Source organism: Mycteria americana, chromosome 1 (assembly GCF_035582795.1).
Source record: "Mycteria americana isolate JAX WOST 10 ecotype Jacksonville Zoo and Gardens chromosome 1, USCA_MyAme_1.0, whole genome shotgun sequence".
NCBI classification, from domain to species: domain Eukaryota; kingdom Metazoa; phylum Chordata; class Aves; order Ciconiiformes; family Ciconiidae; genus Mycteria; species Mycteria americana.
This window is the reverse complement of record NC_134365.1, coordinates 118,013,328-118,027,405: the sequence shown is the minus strand read 5'-3', so window position 1 is coordinate 118,027,405 and position 14,078 is coordinate 118,013,328. Positions and strand designations below refer to the sequence as shown.

At 39.7% G+C, this 14,078-nt stretch overlaps 1 protein-coding gene across 8 annotated transcripts in view; it reads right to left on the bottom strand.

Moving 5' to 3' along the window:
- The window catches only part of MAP3K7CL (MAP3K7 C-terminal like), a 47,411-nt gene that overhangs the window by 19,182 nt on the left and 14,151 nt on the right, over positions 1-14,078 (bottom strand). For 3 of the 8 annotated variants that reach the window (XM_075517156.1, XM_075517175.1, XM_075517164.1), the window contains 4 exons: positions 11,651-11,936; positions 9,377-9,521; positions 9,114-9,174; positions 8,751-8,859 (listed from right to left, as the gene is read on the bottom strand). In XM_075517156.1, coding sequence (XP_075373271.1) covers positions 8,751-8,859; positions 9,114-9,131 — 127 coding nt within the window. In that variant the 5' untranslated portion in view covers positions 9,132-9,174; positions 9,377-9,521; positions 11,651-11,936. Of the gene's footprint in view, positions 1-8,750; positions 8,860-9,113; positions 9,175-9,342; positions 9,522-11,650; positions 14,028-14,078 lie in introns of those variants that run through there. The other 5 variants (XM_075517149.1, XM_075517201.1, XM_075517184.1 and 2 more) reach the window with 5 other exon arrangements.

Here is a 14,078-nt window from a genome sequence, read left to right as displayed (position 1 = left end):
ATGATGTTAAAAGTCAATGCCTACCAAAAAGGGCATTTCACATGATCCGTTTAATGTAGTTCTACATTGCATGTATTCACAATAATATCAGGATCCTGCAAACACCCCCACATCTGCTTATTTTTCTACCATTGAGATACCTTAATAGACTCCTTGAAAATACTAGTGGGTTGGCGATAAGAAAATGTTTAGGTGCTGGAAAGACAAAAAGCCTATTTTGTATTGCAGTGATTAAGAAACAAAACAAAGCCAGTTAGAGCAGTAGGACGTGATAATTTAATAAAAACAATAAATCCAAACAATCTTTCTTCCTGAGCTCTCCATTACACTGCAAAGTAAAGAACCTTCCAAGGATAGCATCCTTACTACCAAAGAGTTCATTACTTGAATGAAGGGAAAGGTATCTTCCCCATCACAATATAATGACTTACCAGGGCTAAACCAACAATAACAGAAACTTTTCTCCCACCACCCAAAGGCAACCACAAGAACATACAAACCAGCCTGGCAACCCTGGAACCAGAAGACTGTTACCTACGTGATTAGACGTGATTAGAATGGGGAAGCACCACAAATTTCTCCATACTGCAAAGAAATGTCTTTACTCTAACCTGTAGATAACAATCCTTATGGGCTAGAGTTAGTTCATTCATGACAACAAGCCAAACTATGTTTTTATTTATTTCTTTATTTTTAGTACAGGCTTCCAGCAAAGGTGGGACAGACTGTGCCAGTTACGTCAGTGTTGTGATGTGGACACCTGCCCACTAGTAGCTGGACTGAGATCAGAAATATGAATCATACTTGGTAGCGTCACAGCTAGCCACTGCAATATTTCTTTCTCAGTGACTTTCACACTATCAGTTTTGCATTGGATTGTGGTGACTGTATATGTATCTTACTACAGGTTACGGGAGGTGAAGAGAAGGTTACTATTAGCTAGCTTACAGAGTCAGTTATTTGTAATGTGTCAAGATTAAACAAGGATGGCTCTCATAGGAGAAAATTGCTAACGCAGGTCAGATCCTGCAAACTGCTCTATGCTGGCAGACCTGTACACTACAACAAAACCCCAACAAGATTACGAAGACCACGTATCAAAGCAGGATTCTGAATATTCTTAAAGAGTACAGACTAGGATTTAAACTATTTGTCGAATCTTTATTATCTCTTTATCCTTCCCTTAGTGGTCATACAGCAAAGTAGGTTAGGGGGAACAAGTAAAATAAGCCTGTGAAAAATAAACATACTGGCTCACATACGGTCAGAGCCTTACTTTAACTAACATAGCTAGAGCTGGGCGCCTCTAGGAAGGGATGCCCAGAGAAGAAAAAAAAAATACAGTGATACAGAGGGCAAATGCAAAAGGTTTTGAACTTCCTAGGAAACAAAGTGAAGCTCTATATTTTCATGGGGTAGGAGTCTTGCTAGTATTAACAAAAAGTCATACACACACACACAACTTCATTTTTCACACCATGTTCCAAACATGTCCATTCTGGAAAATACTTAAATTGCTTTAATTGTATAGAATTGTATCATGCTGATATGCAAGTGTTTACCTTTAATTTGCTGTTGCTTTCTTGTACAATATTTAAAAATAGACTAATATTCTAAAAGAAGAAAGATGAATCATATGGCAAGGCTAAAAGGAAGGACGGAATAGGACTCAGTCCGACTAGGGGTACAGCTGCTCTACAAATATTTGGCTGAATAGCTGTTAAATATTCTGACAGAGATATTGGACCAGAGTCGTGGACGGCAGTTAAGCTGCTATTTGTTTTGACAATTCCAGCAGTACAATCTTTGGTACAGTAGCTTTGAGGAGGGACCTCAAACAACTTTAACTTAAGAAAAACAAAGCAAAAGCAACCCCAAGAATTTTAAAGAAACATCAGCAACTAATTACTTTTTCACTGTATCGGATACTAATAAGAAAACAAAATTAATGCAGTGTCAGAATATTAGAAAATATATTGGACTACCTTCAGAAATGAACCAGTAAAAAAGTTTGGAAATACTTTAAAAAGGATGGAATAGAGGGAGAAATTACTATAGAGGAAATCCTTTCAATAAACAGATGTTCCCTGCTTATTTTTTGAACTCAAGTGACTGAGTCAATGGTACTAAAAATAGAACATATTGGTATCCTAACCATTATGGCATACCATAGTACATTTTATAATGGGCCTGCCCTAGCATCTATTGAACAGCTGCTAGGGTTTTTTTTAGTTATGATAGTTTAATACTTGTTTAAATCATCATCTGATGTGCAGAGCATCATCGAGAAAAGTTGGGGACTTCACTGGCTTGAAATTTTTCTGAGTTCTTAATTCTCTTAGGCACCTCTGAAATTTTCAGCTGAAGTATTTAGTTTACAAAAATTAACAGAAATCTTCACAGCTAACTGCAAGCTTGTTTTCCACAAAAAGAACAACAAAAAACTGTCCCCACAGCTTCCAGTGAAATAAATTACTGCATCGGGTCGGTCTGTATTTCACTGTTGTCAAAGTAACAACCACAACAATAACAACAAAAATCACTTGGTGAAAACTAAAATCATTTAGATTTCACACAAGGGGAAAGCAAATGACAGCAGTCATTCGCCTCCTAAAACTTTTTTGAGGATGTTTTCAGAAATCAAGAGGAAAGCTATAAACTCTTGCATTTTCTTCCAAAAGAATCACTATTGTCCTTACAAGCTTGAATACTGGGTGTTACGCAGGAGATCAGGCAAAATCACATTGGCTTCCAGCCTTAAAAATCTATGATTCTGAAAATCAGAAACAGTGAAAATGTCTGAAATGTCAAAGAAAATATTCTGAAGTTCAAAATATTCTTATAACTATCTCCTTATCTGTCTGTATTTGTTCTTTTCTATTCTACGTCTCCTTAACTAGACAATAGAATTCAGAAATATCTTTTCTCCTTTTCCTCAATTTATTATCAATATTTAATGAGTGCCTAGATTGTTGTAAGGAATCACGGATATAATCAAAGACCCCCTTTATAATAAAGTTAGTGGATTTTCTGTACCACAAAACCCTGAAAATAACTAGGCTGATTCTTCACCAGATACAAACAGCATCTCACCCCTGTGGTCACTATTTTACTGCTCCCTTCCCTGTCACTCGTAAAGAAAAAGGATTTGTAATTCAAGCTGGTTGTTGAAAACATATTTTGTTTAAAAATAAAAATATAAAAAAATCAGAGACTGCAACTTGCTGCACCTGAAAATGAGTCAAGATTCTGGTCAAAAGAAAACAAGAAAGGAGGAAAAACATACACGTGAATGTTATGGCCATCCCAGCGAACTCAACAGCACTAACCTGTGATGTGAAAGAGTCAGATCAGGGACTTCATCACAGCCACCTAAGTTAAAGTATCTGTTGCACGATTTCTAAATGAGTAGCACTTCCTGATTTCCCATAGATCCCGAAACTAATTTTGAAGGTCTATATTTAAAAGTCCACTAAAGGTAAAGACCTGTACTCTGATTACTCTCTGCACATACAGCTGATGGTTTTTTAACCCAAGACTTGGTTCACGTGTATGGAATAGTTTGACTTCCATGTCTGTTTCATCACGTTCATACATTCGCTGTGCGTGTTGCTGAAAACTCATTATAACAGAGAGCATCTGAGGGAGGGTCTCCAGGGAAATCACTTCCTCCTCTTGCTGTCCATTCAGTTGGGCTGAGACAAAGTACCCTCCTGTGTCAGAGCCAGCTCTCTGACCATTCCTACACAACTAGCCACGTAACAAAAGAACAAGCTCCCTAAGCATGCTGCCCAGCCAACGCACCTTCATGCTGAAATGGTGTGATGGGCAGCTTTGTGTAAAGACAGCAAGGCTAAGCTGCTCAGCCTTCACTGCCCAGGTGAGCTCTTGTCTCTCTGCTGATAGCACCTATTAATACAAATGTGAGATGGGCTTCTAATGTGTGGTACAGAGATCGACACAAGCCATCTGATTTAGAAGGCTGAGCTGTGTTAAGACTGATTGTCTTCATACAAAAGGCTTACTATTTATCAGTGATGCCATGATGCACTCAGTCCCCTGATACATGCTAATGTTGCGCATTTGAGAATGAATCATGCTTTCGGGAAAGCTTCACCTATTTAATCATGTTCTGGCCTTCTGGAGAGGCCAATAGCCCAGACCTCCATCACGCAGATGAACGAGCGAGATCGCTCACACTTAGCTGTCTGACTGACCCAATGTCTGGTACAATGAAGCGTAACACCTCGGTCTCTTCCTGCGTGGCTGCTCCATTTAGCTGAACTGTGGGCTACGGTCAATAGTTAATGAATAAATACTTTAAGAACAATCTCTGATTTGCTTGCAGTATAAACTCGCAAATTACAGTTTCTCTAGGATCTTCACGAAGATAGACAGAAATAGAACATAAAAATGTAAATGTGTTGAAAGCACATTAAGGTTGCTAAATCAAGCACTCAAAATTTAGGAAATACCAGCCACAGCTCTGCTTCCTCAAGTAACTGAGTTATGATCCAGTCTTTAATTATACACTCAGGTACTATTTTTTTCTCCTACATGCGTGGGCAAGTGTATCCAGATCTCTTCCTCCTAAATTAAAGAATTAAATTGGTAACATAAGTAGACTGTTATCCTGTAAGTGGATCAGCCCTTACACAGGAAAATTGCTCAAACTCAACTGCAAGCACTGCAACTCGCAGCAGGACAACACTGGCAAGCTGCGTATCGGGGTCCAGTCTTGGCCCTAGGAGGGTGGTGAGATCCAGCAGCTCCAGCCCTGGTTACTGACAGACAAGCATAGACTCATCGAATTCATCCTGGAAGGCTGTGTGGCTAAGTGACTGCGAGTTGGCACTGCTGCGTGAAGCTCCCGGGCTTCTATTCACAGCCCTGCCTGACGTGACCTTACACAACCTCGCAGTTACCTCACTTGTAAAATAGTGGGGAATGGTCACTGCCTGACCCAGGAATAGGCTATGAAGGCTTGCTCAATAATAAGAGTTGTGGACCTCCCAAAAATAGCAACGGCCCATAACAGAAGAGGTAAGAGCAAAGCCCTCCTACTCCATATACCTTCGACCATATACCTAAGCCTAAAGCATCCTCTGATGAACACACAGCCACTATCCCTTTGAGGTATCTCACCTAAGTTCCTGTCTAACTTCCCAAAGATCAAGCCACTTGTAGGTTGGGTGTAGTTTTAGGAAACTAGCTTTGTAAATTTTAGCCATATATTTTAGCAGTCCCCACTGGTTTTCAACTAATACATTATCTGCTGGAAAGCCTCTGTCGCCATTACAACCAAAATGAGGATGGAGTAGGGATTTGAAGGTTGCTATTGAAGAAACAACCACTGCAAAACAGTCTCGCGCTATCAACTATAACAGCAAAAAATTCTTCACGGTCACTAGGATAACAAAGGCATAAAGAGGAGTAAAGTCAGTCATTTGCTATGCTTGCAAAAATATTGCACTTCGCTGTCCGTGAGTTTCATTAGAAGATGTATATTTTGTCTTTGTTATCAGTGATTTTTCTGGAGAGTGCTGTCAGAGGTAGACAAATTTCAAACAAAAGAAATTACTAATAATTTCAAAACTAGTCTTTTATCACCACATGTCACTAGCAGAACTTTTCAGCTAGATTCAAGCTTTTATTCTAGGAGGGAAGGTGAAGAGATGTTTACCTATAAACCTTTCCTTAGAACTACTACAGAAAACAAATCCACTTGTCTAAATTTAATAAAGGTCCTGTTGTAATCATTCTATCTTAATATGTTCAGTAAGTAAGTGTTAGTGAAATAAATTAGGACATATTGAATTTCATTGGTTTAATTAAATTGATGTTGATAAACTACAACGAAATTTCTATTTGGGAACACTTATTTAAATTTTGGAACACCATATTCAGTGTAACTTGCATTAGTTTCCAAGTGATACAAGATAGGCTGAAATAATATGTTTCAAACTCGTTAATTTAAAACAGTACCTTAGGCCAAACTGGTGCAATACGATGTGCAGACACACCCTGGGAAACCTATGTTTGATGGCAGCTTAGTGAACTTGAGTAAAAGAGCCAAACATAGATATCTATATATACAGGAATAAGAGATACACAATAAAACTGCCTTCTTATATAGCACCTGCTGATGGGCTGCTCCTGAGACTTTTAAGGAACTGGTTAGCCTGCATTCACATTAAAAATACTGCACAAACCTGGCCAGGATTTCAGTCATCAGGTGTTGACTGACAAGTAATATAACACAATTAAATTATTTCTTGTACGCTCGGGATAAGCCAGCTCTGCTCTTGTAGGTCAGTTAACACAAAGCAGTCTCTTCTCATGAGTTGAGAGCAGTTTCTCCTTTCGCTACTCCTCACACCCAGTGCTTGGTTACAATCCTAGCCAGTGAGATAATCACCACCCAGAAGAAACATTCCATTTCCCCTTTTGATATCTAGTTATGCTGCCAGTTCCTCCTAGTAAGCAGTTGTACAGGCCCCGGAAGGAGAATGCAGCCTTACTTGGTGAAAACTGTCACTGAGCCTTTCAAGCGACGTAAAATTTAAGGAAAAGCTTAAGTCAGACAGATTCCCTCACCACTTAGCCCTGGTGAAGGATTTTTTGTGTATACCCTAGCAATACACAAGCCTCACCTGATGCTTTACTGTCACACTTACAGCAGGTAACTCCTGTTCGAACTGAAAACAAATATCCTTGTCAAGGAGAAAAAAAATATTAAAGAAATAAAACAAAATAAGGAGGGGGAAAAAAAGTGCCAAGTATGGAATACCTAAAGGTCTATCTGTTAAATGTTTTTGCAGCTTATCTTAAAAATAAAAGTGTTAAATACTTATTTGTACTCTCTTGATTCAACTATGGTTTGCTGGAAAATTTCAAACCTGATAAGAGTTCATTTCCTTTGCCTTCTTTAAATATATCAAATATAATAACCATGTTCAGGCTTACCACTAAGAGTAAGAGCGGAATTCCTGTGACATGGTAAAACAGTATGCTGATTTAGACGTCCTGGTAGCCCCCACTGGGATGTGATGCGGAGGAGAACATGGCACTCACTTTACTGGTTGCTATTTAGTCTTATCAGTACGCACATTGATTCTGGATTGCATACTGCAGGAACACTTGTATATACACAATACAGGACTCAAAATTATGGAAAAGTTTAACAAAACGTAGCAGAAAAAGATTACCTTTCTGTAATTGAGTTTCTTTCTCTAAATGTTAAGAGAGAGGCTGGAATTATTAGCAGGATAGAAAAGTAAAAAATAAAATATGATGCAATGTTAAGGAAGCTAGGCTTCCTGCCTTTCATGTCCTCTTCTTCCAAGCTATTCACAACCTTGTCATTTCCTACTGCCGTCTCTTGTCACAAACCACCCTACCCTCTTTGATTTTCTCATGGTCTCAGCTTTCCCTGACTTGTTTTCAGTGTCTCACATACGCATTCTTTTTCCATAATTTGTAAGAGCACTCGCCTTTCTTCTACATCTCTCTTCAAGACCTATCTTTGCCATAATTCCTGTAAGAAATTTACCATGTTACTATACCTTGAGAGGTGAAAATGATTCATTATTACTTTCTGTAATAAAAATGTAATTGCCAGATTATTTTAGTTTATTAAAAAAGGGCACATAGATAGACACATGTGCTTCTTTATATTCCTTGTCCCAATCTTTCTGTGCCACTTATCTTCATGAGCTGAAAGTTATGTGCAATAATGCATGAAAATGTTTGGTTTTAAACTCCCTTGCTTAGGGGATGAGATTCTATTTCAGGCTGCAAATTAATATTACACAACAGTTAGCTAGGAAAGATAATGCATATTCTAAAATACTTTTAGAGCGAGAAAATTGTTTTCAAGCTGACACTATTCGCACAAAGCTCAGGAAGCGGCCTCACACATAACCCTACAATGCATACTGTCCCATAAAGCACTCATCAGCAGTGAGTTTCAGTTATCGTTATCAGAGATTCTTATATTTCATGCCATAAACACATCTCAGCCCTGACTCTAGGCACTCACCTTTAGCACCAGCACAGCCAACTTTTTTGGGGATGCTTCCCAGCTTCCGATTTACTTTCTTTCATTCTGACTTTTACTGTTTGGCAACAGCTCTCTAGACCTTAATAATATTTAAGGTGCAAACGAATAGTATTCGTCTATTCCAAAGGCCAAAGGGTCCATGTATGTACAGGGTATGTTTGGGGAAATTAATGCTCCATCAGCACTAGCTGGCAGGATAAATGTCAACGAAATTTCTGCTGCTTTCTCAGGGAACATGCCATGTGGGGCATCCGTTTCCTGAAACCTTTCACCAAGCTGGGCACGTGCAGCACTTTCCAACCTTCCTGCTGAAGGCAAAGCCTCCTCCTGCTCTAGCCTCATCCTTAGTACAATATATCCTTTTACTTTTCTTGTTTTAAAATTCCTTAAAATCAGACACACTGCATATGCAAGTAAATTTGATAGTTAATTACAGTCCTAAGTATATTCCACAAACCACTGAAAGAAAGCTAAGATCTAAACTGTCAGTCGAGGGGTTTTAGTCTAATGAAATTGTTAATGGAAACATTAAAAGTTATCAGACAGGAAAACTGATCACATGCTATCACTCAGGAAAAAAATCCACCCATAACACTGGACTTCATTTGATATTGTAAACACTGGTAAGAACATGTAAAATTTAAAAGCAATTATTTCATTGTGGTTTACTCCATAAATTAAACTATACCTGGGGAGTCACTCAGGCTGAAGGCAATTCGTACTGGCTTATCAGCAGGTACCCTGGCGGTGGTGATCATGTGGGCACTTGAGTCAATGCTCTTACTTGTTTGTTCCAGCTGCAATAATACAAACAATATATTTATTACAGAGCATGTGACACCATTCAGCAAATGAGTGTTAATGCTTTTCATGCATTCACAGCTACCTTTCTCATCCTAGCTAAGCAACGTTTAGAATCAAAGTCAAGGGAGCGCCATTTCACTTTTCCATTTAAAAAGGATTCAAGTGAAATCCAGTGCAGAGACTGCCTTTCTTTTGCTATCTACAGATTAGAAAGAACGATGGCAAAGGAAGCTTCCCCTCTCCTCACCTGCTTGCTCCCCGCCATCGCCCCTTCAGCAAGCCTTGACTCGTGGCAATGCTGCCTGGTTCTGAAGGTGAAGAAGGAAGAAGGGGTGGGGAGTTGAGAGTAACATGACCCCAAGCCTGCCATGTGATTGGAAACGTGCACACCACTCCACATGGTGTCAGCAAGGAGGCACCCATCCTCCTACCTTCCACCCATGCTCCCCCAGTCAAACTGTGCCTGATCATCACACCCTTAACGGTCAGAAAGTTACTGGGTCTCCAAACCTTGGTGGTGATTCTTCAGTGGGACTCTGTGCAGGTGTAGGGGTCTGTCTGCATGGGGTTGACTCCCAGATTGGGACCTTATTCACTCCTCGGTCTTTCTTCTGAGACCACCAGCTCCAAAAAGTGGTTTTACTGAGATGAAACCCTGTCCATTAAGAAAACTGCTAGTTCATTTCAAGCAGGGCACTAAAGCATTGTTGAGCAACAAAAGAATTAGCTACTCCTGATCTGTAATGGTATAATTAAAGCATCTCTGAACACTCAAAAGTTGTACTCGGAGCTCTACCATGTATATTTAACCTTCTGAATGAGCACTTTTGGTTAAACTCTATTAAATAGCTGAACGCAAACTTAATCTCCTTGTATACCTAGCACAAAGCTGCTAAAATTCACAGATATTAATCTTCTGATGAGCTCCATGTGTGGAGAACATGAAGCCAGTGGGAATTCATGCACGCAAAAGATCTGCCCATAAAGAAATTATTTTAGGACTGAAGACTATGCTATCCAGACTGCATTGTATCCATACCAACTATGCGGACAATTATGAGAGTAGCTTTTAAATTACCATAAAAACTCCTCAGTCAATTAGAAACCAAATTCTTTAGGAAAATACAATTAATTTACTAAAAGTTGTACCACACGTCAGTAGACAACACGGCATTTAGCTAGTGAAAACAAAAGACAGTTTCCTAAGCCAATAGTCTTGCAGTTTTTCGCTAAAGTAGCTATTGTGTTGCATGGAAATCCCAACAGTTCATTCTAATTTACACTTAATTATTTGGCAGTCTCAGGAAGTCAATAGAACAGAACAATATTTCAAGATTATCATCTTCCTCGGTGATGCATAAGTGAATCAAACTCTTCCCTGCCATCACTGCCTTGCAATCAGTGGAAGAGTATCAAATTTGCATTTGGCCCATTAATTTCAGCATTTCTTTTTTATTTGCTTTGTCTGCCTTAATATTCAGCTAGCAGAGTGCTACGGTTACTCTGTAGCAATGCTACACAAAAAAATTGTTATTTGAAGGGCAAAATCTTTTCTTAAAATGACAACAAATATTCTAAAATCATTACTTTGAATAAATCTTATTTGGAGCTGAGAGTATCTCTTTCTACTAATACATAAAGGATATCAGGGATCATTCTTTATTCCCCATTACTAATAATCAAGACACACAAAACCTGAACTGATCCCTATTGGGCAGAGACAAAGAAAAGTCAGCTAAACTGCTGCAGAGTACATTTTTGGACTCAGGAAAACATCTCTGGAGTCAACTGAAATATTCTATTTTTAAGGGCATTCCATTAGACTAAACAACTTTTACCTTCTGAGCATTATTGATCTCTTTTTGTCCCCCAGACCCTCACTTTATAAGAAACATCTAAGACATCTCATTGTTTTTAAAAAAACAACAGAAGTACTAAACCAAAATTCTTTATCATATTTCCCTTCCATATCTCCCAATACAAGGTAAAGCAAAAAAAAAAGAGATTTTAAATGATGAGCACATCCTTGAAACAAGGCTGTTCATCATTCTGTGTTGGTGGTACACATTCCATCTGCTTACTATCTCAAGTGGTCTTCCACATAAGAGTATACTTAACATTTTGTATCATAGCCTAAGAAATTAAAACGATGCATTCTGCTAGAGGTTTTAAAGTTGCCATAACACTATTACTAGGAGTAAATCTGTTGTCTTATCCCAGTCACATACTCTGTGGTCTGCGATGTCTTTAAATTACCTTTTTTAATCACCTACTCCGTGAGGGCAAAAATCAATACCCCTTCAATAAGCAATGGTGAATTCTATCATAACACAAGAGTGTTTTCCTCTTATTCCAATCCGCAAACCCAAATCTCATCTTTATACGCAGCAATTACCCTGCTATCCATTTTTTTTAGATTGCATTTATCCCTTCACTCCTCTTTGTGCGGAATCTTCGAGCTCTCCATCACAAAAAGCAATCAAAGGGAACAGAGAGGGATGGAAGCAGCCTGCGTGCAAATGAGGTGATACAGGAAACACGCAGGCTGACTGCCCCCAGTTCCCCACCTGCTTTCTCCATGCGTGAAGAACAATCTCTGTAGGCAGAGATGAGGGTGAGTGGGCAACCTGGAATTTAACGAGATTTAATGAGCAGCTCCCTTCTTCACCGCAGTTGCCTATGGAACTGGCTGCTGTTTCTCCATAAAAAACCTGCAGCAGAACTCAGATTAAGTGCTGTTACGGCTCTATCAATTTAGTTCAGTTTTCACACCTGTTGCCTTACCTCACTTAGCGGAGTGTCTGCACTTGTATAATCCAGGGCCAGCCACTGCCTTGGCTTGTCGTTGCCTTTATGGAGTAAAGCTTCAATAAAAGAAAAGGCTGCACCTGCTGCATAGCAACAAACTGACAAGGTCTGAGAAGCTGAGACAGCTGTCAGGGCAACATGCTGCTACCTGCACTTCCCATAGGCTCTGCTGTCCCAAAAGATCACCCTTTTCCGCTTTTCTCCACAATTCCGCTTTTCCTTCCTCTCCTTGCCAGTGACGAGGGATTACGATGCTGTCACGCTTCAGGGAGGAAAAAATCCTTCTGTCACAGGCATTATTAAGCAGCAAACTGTGGTGAGCCCAAGGTTTTTAATTCATTAGTCCTGGCAAACCTAAAATACAAACAGACTTGCTTCATAGGACAGGAATGTTTTCAGCATGACCCAATCAGTGTCTGTGTCTATTCCAGCAAACTGGCAAAGATAGCATGACTCCAGTCAGCAAAAATGTCTGCGGCTCCAATCAGCTTGGGCTGACACTGCCAACTTGGACTGGCTACAAGCGAACTATCAAATGATAGCAGCGACTATCAAAGCTAACAACAAGGGATGGGCTTGGCGCGTTAGGCTGGGTTCATCTTGGCTTTGGTCAAGCCGGGCTTGTCTAAGAGCAGACGAGAGCCCTGCACTTCTGGGGAGGCAACGGGCAAATTTCAGAATGCATACACTGTGAAAGCAGATGTATTTATAGATGGGCTGGTGATGGCAGTGATAGCTGAAGCTGACTAAATCAGAGATTTGACTGAACTCAGAGGATTTCCTAGTGCGATTTTGGATAGCTTTTGTCAGTTTCGAAACCACAGGCGAGCAATTAATAGATAAATCTTGAAGTATCACAAGAGAGATGAATTTCTTCAGCTTAAACTTTTATTTTCTGTAGCTGTGTCACACACGTGTTCTGCCTACATGAATGCTTTGATTGACTGCTATCACAGTCAGTAGAACAAATGGAGAAAAATGGAGAACAATCATGGAATGATTATACAGAACATCTTCATATTTATTGTTCTGTGCTTGAAAGGGGGGTTCTCCCCCTTTTATATTTCAAAATGTATTCCGAAGGTGTATTTTATATTTTTAAATTCCAGATGGAAAAGGTTTATCTAACCCAGATCTCCTGTATAGGCACACTGCTAGATTCTCTTGGCTCAGCTGAGATACAGAGAGGTTGCAGGACAAATAGAGACGTGAAGGTCTGAAGTCAAATTTTCATCCTTCCTCACCCCCTCACCTTCTGGCCCTAGCCCAGGATTGATCTAATCAGTGCAAATCTCAGGAAGCCAGCAGTTGCCCCTGTGGCCTCAAAAGACCTTTTTCATACTTTGAAATGACTAAACTGCAAAGATATTCTACCCACACTGCCTTTCCCCCAGCAATGACCCGGGAGGGTATCAGACAGCTACACCATTAGTTAAGTATCTGGTGAGGCTGTCTTTTTAACTGCAGTGTGATTTCAGAGCAGACTATGGGCTCTGCCCCAAAGAGTTAGTGAAAAGCGGGACTGCCCCTGACTATGCTGACCATTTTCTCTTCTCTTGATGTGTTTCTGAAAAGATTGAGGGTTCCTCCCTATGTGTTTGCTTTGGAAGGGGGGGAGAGAGATTTGATCTGATCGCAACCATTATTGCAAATAACATGCTACAGCTCAATACCATCAGCAGTTGATATTGATCTGCAGCTCCAGGTCCAATTACTGTGAAAGTATTTGTTTGAAGATACAGAAAATCCTGGCTCCAGTGAAGTCACTAAAAATATTCTGCTTCAGTTTCCATGGAGCCAGGGTTTCCCCCAAGTCGTTAAGATCCTCTTCTGCTTTGTATGGACAGATGGTATTTAGATGGTATGAGTGCCTTCATTGCATGCCATTACAGTAAAGCTTAAAAAAGGCTCTCTACGTAAAATCTTAAGACAATGCAAAATCTTCAACAGCCATGACAGCAAGGGTCTTGGACAGAAATGACGGCTGAATAGACCAGGGGTGGTTTTTCCAGACGGCTCTGACACTCCACATTTCCAGACTGACACTTCAGTTGTACTCAGTTTAAATAGTATGTGCATTTGCAAATTGAGTTCATAACGATTTTATGTGTTGTATCTATTGTATACATGTTTTTTAAACATGTCAGTGTTTCTAGTTAAATCTGTATTATTATACACACTTTACAAAAGAAGGTGGGATCAACTGTACTTCACTTAATATGCACGCTCCTCTTCTAAGTGGTGTGCTGCTCCCGAAAGCTATGACTCATGTGCTAAGATACCAAAACTGCACAAACCAAAAGGCCCCTGATTTGCATTTAAATATCAGTTCTGTGCTTTACACAATGATTAGTCACCTGAAACTACTACTTTATGGAAGGTAGCGTATTTTTAAAACGTGAGA